At 40.7% G+C, this 7,825-nt stretch overlaps 1 protein-coding gene across 3 annotated transcripts in view; it reads left to right on the forward strand.

Moving 5' to 3' along the window:
* The first annotated feature begins 2,273 nt into the window (after window positions 1-2,273).
* The window catches only part of SMIM28 (small integral membrane protein 28), a 15,850-nt gene continuing 10,298 nt past the window's right edge, over window positions 2,274-7,825 (forward strand). For all 3 annotated transcript variants that reach the window (XR_003398032.1, XR_003398033.1, XM_026845386.1), the window contains exon 1: window positions 2,274-2,665. Coding sequence is in view for 1 of the 3 variants with exons in the window: in XM_026845386.1 (XP_026701187.1) it covers window positions 2,492-2,665 (174 nt within the window). In the remaining 2 variants the exon portion in view is untranslated. The remainder of the gene's footprint in view (window positions 2,666-7,825) is intronic.

Genomic DNA, 7,825 nt, shown 5'->3' on the forward strand with positions numbered 1-7,825 from the left:
CTCAAAGCAGCAAGCCTGACCTCTGGCCATGGAGATTGGAATCAAGGTTGTTCCTTCTCCCCCCAACTTCCACACTACAGCACGCCCAAGCTGTGGTGGCATTTATGAACTCTTTGTGAGAAGGAAAAATAAGTGTCATGTGTGTCCCACAGGGCTGGTAGAAATCTGCAACGGATTTGTCATCATAATCCAGTCTCAAGTGGCACTGAGTTCTGTACGAGAGCAGATCTTCTCTACAAAGGCAGTACATCAAATGGGTGTCTGACCACTGGCAGTAGAAAGAGTGTATCCCCATTACTCTCACTAATCTTCGTGCTGGGACCACTGATTATATAAAAAGCCATAGAGACAATCATTATTTTATATTCTAATTACCTGCATGACAAAGGCCATCACATTTCCCAAAATTCCCATTTGGCCTCAGCTCTACAAAGTTAAATCATTCTTAAATATTTTTCAGAGGTCAAGAATTCAAAGCAGCACTTTGTAAATCAGGTCAGTGAGTCTTAAAAGTGTACACATTTTTTGGCTAAAATTCGCCTAACTAGAATCCAAGGATGCCAAACAGGGTGTTTATACTGCAGGTAGACATAATTTTTCACTTCTCATTATTCATGACACAGTCCCAAAGCAAATTTACAGCAAGCTTTTAAAAATAGCATTAATAATCTTAGAAGCTGTATTAAGACCCTAATTAAGATAGTATATGAATGTTTCCTGCTTGCAAGTGAGATGACAGATTTAAGCTACACAGTCACAAGACTCCTTAAGGAATTTATTTCCTTAACACCAGTTTGGGAAAGATGGTTGTCATTCTTCCTTCCATACGAGGTGTCAAGTCATCAAGTCAGAAGAATTTCACTCTCTTGGTGTGACCTGTTAAGCCACAGTTAGGACCCGGTTTCTGATGCACAGCATATCTCCCGTGGATTCTGGTTGCAGATGCAAGCAGTCACCACCTCTAAAAGTGCTTTCCAAGATTACAAGTGAGGCACTGAGGAAAGGAGGTGTCTTCTCACAAGAGTGCAAAGGCTCTGCTGAGGTGTATTTTTTAGATTCACGCAGGACCTCCTCAGCAGAATCAAGAGCAGGGTCTCGTTTCCGATAAATGATGCGGCTGCTTCAGCACCAAGACCAACCCTTCATTCAATATTATTGCTCCCCATCCACAGCTCACCTGGCAACTTTGGTAGCAAGATGGGAGAGATTTATCAAACAATCATTTCCCCTCTTTCCCACAGCCCAGGTTCACCTGCAGAGTAAATCCCTCCTGCAAGCTGCAGCCGCAGGGATCATAGCCAGGCTTGGAACAGGCACTTCCAGAATCCTCTTGTTAGAAACATCAAGTGCTGGCGCTTCCGAGAGCCATTGTTGGGGCTGCAAGAATTCAGCCTACTGCCAATTAGGCCCGGAATTTTCTGGGAGCCATCAGCTCAAAGGAAGAGTTGACAAAAGGAAGTCTAAGCAAGAAATAAGAGATTACAATTCTGGCCCCAATGTTGTATCATCAGTCCTGAACACAACTTTTACTTAAACAAAAAAAAAATGTCTTTCTCATGCCTTGAGAAACCATACAAAATACACCACAGTTGAATAGGATATTACCAATAGCATCTCCCTCTGCTCACACTAAGGCAGAAAAAGACACCTCCAATTTTTCAGTACGAGTTAAACCTTGATTCAACTTTCAACTTAAATATTCCTCCCTTCTGAGGTTAATACACATCAGTGAAATGTTTTCTTTTGCTGGATAAACTGCCCTTTAACAAAGTATATCCTAGAAAGTTGTAAACGAGTCCTCATTTAACTGAACTGACAAATCATTGTTACTGAAAGCAATCATATACTCTCAGTGACCAAAGCTTTCCTGGCAGAGCTCTCTCTCTGGATTTATCATTAACATCTACATCCTAACGCTGCTAAATAATTCAGCACGGCATTTAGCCTTGTGTCCTTGCCTCTCTACCCAGAAATCGCTCTTACTATTTACTGTATGTTCCAGCAACAGGGAGGAAAAACCTGTCTGGATCACAGTTCCTCCTCGCGTTGCGTGACAGGGGGAATCTTCACTCTCGACATAGAAGTGTGGGTTTTATTTATTTTATTTTGTTGGAAAAAGTGTTTATTAGATACCTAAATATAGAGTGTTATTTATCCATACGGAGTGATGACCATGTGGGATCAGATTCACATGCAAATTCCCCTTTTAATAATCCTAATGCAGGGAGTGCTCCAATCAGAGCGCTGTCAGCCCAGCTCCGGATACCTGATGCCAGCTTTGCTGGTAATGTAGGCCACCGAAGCAAATCCAGAGAGATTGAGTTGGAAGTGGAGAGAGGCTCTGAGATCTATTTCCTTGGCTTCCTGACGACGGGGGTGTGTGTGCGCGTACGTGTAACTTCTTTTTTTCTTTTCCACTGTAAACGGGATATCATTTAAGAGGGATCATTAGCTGAGAGCAGCCCAGCTGGGTCAAGGCTGGGAGGCGGGGATGCAGTTGCAAGCAGCGAAGCAAGGTGGAGGCACGAAGACAGAAGACCAGGTTAATGAAAGCATGAGGTGGCTCTCGGGCAGCAGCTGGAGAAAATTTGGACACGCTGACAGGGGAAACTATGACTGGCTAAATAGTGAACCAGGTGGGCCGCTTCTGGAAACAGAGCTTCAGGTCTGTACCCCTCTGCTCCTCTCTGTGGCATGTCCTTTGACTTTGCATGTGTCTATGTATAATGCCTCAGTGTATAGCACAGAGTAAATACCTGGGTACTGAAACGTATCAAAGCAGTACTGCTCAATTACATAGGAGTCGGACCGTTTATTTACTGCTGTTTTAAATACATTTGTGGGGAAAGAAAAACATTAGATGGGGAAAAAAAATATCTTTCTGGAGCGGCAGGTAAAGAAGTTTAATTATTTCTTTTAAGCATAATACATTCTGCTATTCTTTGATTTCCTTTCTTTTAAATGCATGTTTATTCTTTGGATCTGGTCCCACGAAGCCTTTCTGCAGATGTTAAGAGTCACTAGCAGTCAGCAATGAACTCTTGTTCCCTAAGCTGCACGCTGATTACTTCTGTGAGGGAGGATCACATGCAGGCAAGTGGGGGGAGGGAAGTAGCCCTCAGAAGATGAAAACACAGACTGCCTTTCTGGCTTTGTCTGGGAAACAGCAAAAGGGTCTCTCTGATCAGAAATAATAATTTAAGGAGCACATATATCACCAGTAAACGTCTGAGTCAAGTAGCGTTTGCAAATGAACTGTCCATGCTACTTAGCTATCAAGTGTATTGTGGTAAAATAGAAGGGGGTAGGAGTGAGGGGGCAAAACAGGGGAAAAAGTAGTTTTCAAATGCTTCTGCAATTTTAACAAAGTCTACTTCATCAGTAACACTGCCAGAGTTAGAATAGCAATGACAATGTCTTCACACCTTGACACTAGTTTTGTCCAACAGTGAGAAACAAACAGCATCACTGGAGTCACATTCTAACAACTACTTGAAAATTCATTATAAAGCAAAGTGCACTTAAAAATTATGTGTCATAATTAATGTATACAAAAAGCACATCAAAATGTTTTTCTATTTGTCAGAGTTATATGGTTTTGCTCTTTACAAGCAACAATGAATCAGTTCTAAGAAGTAGGATGGAGCTTAGAAAAGCACCTATGCATGGACCACAGCCTAATGACTTCAAAGCAGACTTTGTTCCAAATCCACTTAAAACACTTCAGAAGTATCGGTTTCCTGATTCAGCTTCAAAAGATATTAGTATAAATATAGGCTATATTAATAAAAACAATTTTAATAAAGTTCTAAGTACCCTAGGAAATCATTAACAGCATAAGAAATCCTAGCACTAGTCAAACAATCACTTCAGTGGGAATTTAAGCCAGCCAAATAAACTTTCATTTTTCTATCCTTACACAAAAGCTTCTTTTAAACTCATGTTTGGCCTTATTAGGTTATTCCCTTCAAAGCCAGGTACTAGGCTTCTTTCATCCAGACAAAGAGTTCAATTCTAAACCCATTCCATTACTCGTTGTGGAAATGCGACACAAGTGGGCTGCACTTTATTGCTTTACCACAGGCACGAGTAAAAGCTCATCTAAACCAATATGGGTCACGTAATCTGTAAGCTGGCAACCATACATGCTCAGCATGTTAAAAAAACGTAGGCAGACAGAATACTAATGAAAGGCTTTACTACTAGTCTGTGCTCAGTGTTTTGGAAAACTGACCCTCTGTTTCAGTCCCTACAAAGATATAAATGAAAGGAAGAGAATAAACATGAGCCTACAATGGCCAAATCAACCTACTAAAAATCAGTTCTGGGAAAACAGAGAACTTTTTTTATCCCCATGCCCTTTTCTGCCTGTGTCTTCATAAAGGATATTTTCCCTATATTTATGTGTCTGTAACTTTTGTCATGCTGGAAGTCAGAGCCTTATTTTTGTTAGTTACTGATGTGACAGTAGCTGCTTGTGACAACACAGACAGAGCACATGCTGACCCCTTACACTTTGCTTACCCTTTCAGTTACTGAAGATTGTTTCATTTCTAGATTATTTTGTTTTCCAGTTCTAGCAGCTATTTCTGATACCTACACATACTGGTTGCTTTTCTAGTTTTAGAGCTTCGGTTTTAGAAGTTAGTTTTAGTTTAGCACTTTAGTTTTAGTTTGGAACTTCAGAGCAAATGTTTATTTTTTTCTAAGTGACCTTTGTTTTATTTTATTAAAATTATTTATATTTCTATCCTCTATAATTTTTTTAATGGCTATAAGTTTTTCCAAGTCTTTATGTCAAGATTTTTACAACATTCTTCAGTAGCCCCTTAGCCATTCATCCCAGAAGTGGACACAAAACCACAACAGAAAAACAGAGACTAATACTGCTCAATTATCTCCCAATACATTTGATACATATATGGGTATACCTAAAGGAAGTTAATCAGCCTTTGGAACTCCATCTCAATGCAAAATCAGTCCATGTAAAATGTTTGGCAGGAGACAGTATCAAAATGGACATGTAACTCTCTGATTTAAGCTTCAGGTTCTGAGCATCTGTGGGGCAGTATCAACTTGTTAAAAAGAGTTTCAACTCGAATAATACTAAGTAGCCTGCAGATTACTTCACCCAAACAGGAAAACTAAGGCTTAATGTTAAACTGTGTTTAAAAACTATGGACAGTTTGAAACACACTGAGGAAAACTGGTCCTTAATGTCACCTCAGTATCCAGAAAAACATTACCCAATCCTTAATCCTACCTGCTTCACATGCTATTACTTTGCAGATAGTAGTAAGACATACTCACTGTTCTTTCACAACTGCACAGGACATGGCATTCACTTCATTACTAGCTGTTGAATCTGCTACTCTCCCCATGTTTCTCAGCATACAGCTCAGGGTCTTATTTACTGCATCTTCTTCAAACAACATTTCTTATATCTTGTTCTGTACACATTACTGAATAGATAGTCACCAGGCACTTGGGTAGTTATTTTGAATAGAATAAGGTAGAAGAGGAGTAGTTCGGTTGGAAAGGACCTACAATGATCATCTAGTACAACTGCCCAACCACTTCAGACAGTACAAGGGCATATGAACTGTTCCATGATTTCCTATGTCAATTTTGCCCGGATCCCTTAGTGTAATAAAGTACTCGAAGGCTCAGGGCACCACCCTTTCACCTTCAGGGACAGCAATACAGATGGAGCATCTCTGCAGATCAGACCCAGGGATCTCAACCCAGGCACTCAAAAGTGAGATATAACTTATGAATAATCCACAACAAGCACTTCAGCTGAACTGTTTTACCCCACCTAGAGCACTCTGTAACAGAGAGAGGAACACAGCTCCCCAGGAGAGCATTCACTATCCCAAACTAGCAGTCAGTCCTCTCTCTCCCCCAGTTCCCTGACTCAGTCACTACATACTCTACATATCCTGCAACGCATTACCCTAGGTACTGTGGTCTTCTTCCCTAAGAAACCTAGCTTAGGGTAGACACTTTGTACACAATAACGTAATTAAAAATTACATGAGTTGTGGATCAAATTAAGGATTCGCAGATTTCCAAAACACTGGCTTTTATTGAGTCTATTGAGGGCTTGAATTTGCAACTTTAGAAGCAGTGCTATAGGTTACCGTTACTCATGGACAGCTTATAAACAGTCTGCAGCCCAGTAACCACACTGACATCCAAATGAATCTAGGTTGTCCTTTCATACCTACTTCACAGACTGTGGCCATCTGAGCTAGATCATACTACAAATAGTTTCTCTTCTTCTGTTTTCTTACCATTAGATGCAAATTGGCCCCTCCAACAATTATATATTTTACCTATTTCTGTTGATGTGTATTTCTTTGCAAGGCCCAAGACTGCTGTGTTCCAGGTAAGGCATTGGGACAAAGTATTTCCTTGAGACCATTTGTTAATCCCTTCCATCAAGCTTCACATTTCCTTCCCCTGTATCCCACTTTGTCACTAGCCCTTTCCCTTTTCTTCTTCTGCAAAGAAAACAGGACTGGTGCAGTGAGAGAGAAGCCCCACCATTTGTTTCTCAGACTTCTCTCCTCAGTCCTACCCAATCCTACTGCCTTCGCTCTCAGTTCCCTTTTGGCTTTCCTCCCCACAGCTTTGCATCTTGTGCATCTTCCTCACAAGCCGAGGCTCTCCATCCACACTGCTGAACAATTCTGGTCCATACCCTCCTCCACTCTGCCCTCCCCTGACAAGTCCACAGCTCCTCACGTCAGGAGCATCTCATCCCTCACTTCACCCCCACATCCAAACCCGCCAGAGCCTCCCCTGTCTCCTTGCCATCCTGTGGACTCTGTGAAATCCAGTCCTTGTATGAGGCCTTGTCTTATAACAGGACACGTGAGGCAACCATAACACTAGCCTGTGCTTCCACCAGCACATGAAGGACACATTGCCCTTGGCCATTATTTAAAACAAAAATATCCTTTCAGTTAAATTTATAGGGAAGTTGTATGGAGTTTAAAAGTAAGAGAATTGGGGTTTTACATACCTTTTATTAGTCTCACATAGGAAACACTGGCAATCTCACCCTCCATCCTCACAAACAACCACAATAGTGTACAACTCACAGATCCTAAGAGCAAGACTTAACCTGACTGAAAGCCTGGTCCCTACAAATTAAACCCAAAACTTACACTAGGATCTTGAAAACATGCTCTTCACTAATCATGAATAATGCTGTCCAGTATAAGATCAGCTGTTCTAAATATTTATTCTAAGAGTATCAGTGAGTCTCCATATACATAGTGCACAAACATAATACTGAATGCTTTTTCTCTTTTTCCTGTGAAATGTTGCATGTACCTCACAAGACACACTTTAAAAGTGTTTAAAAACTTTATTTTTTTAAAAAGAGGGGATTAAAAAAAAATAATGTCTGCATTAGAAAAAGAGCTGAACGGTCTTTTCCATCTCGGCTGTTTCCTGTAGCTCATTTAATGGTCAGGTAAGACAACAGCTTGTACTGCCAAAACCTTATCAATAAGAAATGATCAGTAAATATGAAATAGTTGTTTAGTAATTTTCAGAAATTACTGTAATAGGGCCCAACAACACTAACTAATCCAACTGATATTTTTCCAGTTAACACAGCCTTGAACCAAAAACTTTAACAAAATATATATGTTGCCTGTTATCATTACAGAACCCCTGACAAGCCAGAGCCTGCTCAGGGGCAGACCCTGCACCAAAAAAGCACTGCCTACACCAGAAGTTTAAATACACGATAGCTGACAAGCAGGAATTTTATTTGGGAGCAGCTGTACACCAGAGGAGAGCAAGGGGA

This window comes from Athene cunicularia (genome assembly GCF_003259725.1).
Source record: "Athene cunicularia isolate RWA chromosome 3 unlocalized genomic scaffold, athCun1 chr3_part1, whole genome shotgun sequence".
Taxonomy (NCBI): domain Eukaryota; kingdom Metazoa; phylum Chordata; class Aves; order Strigiformes; family Strigidae; genus Athene; species Athene cunicularia.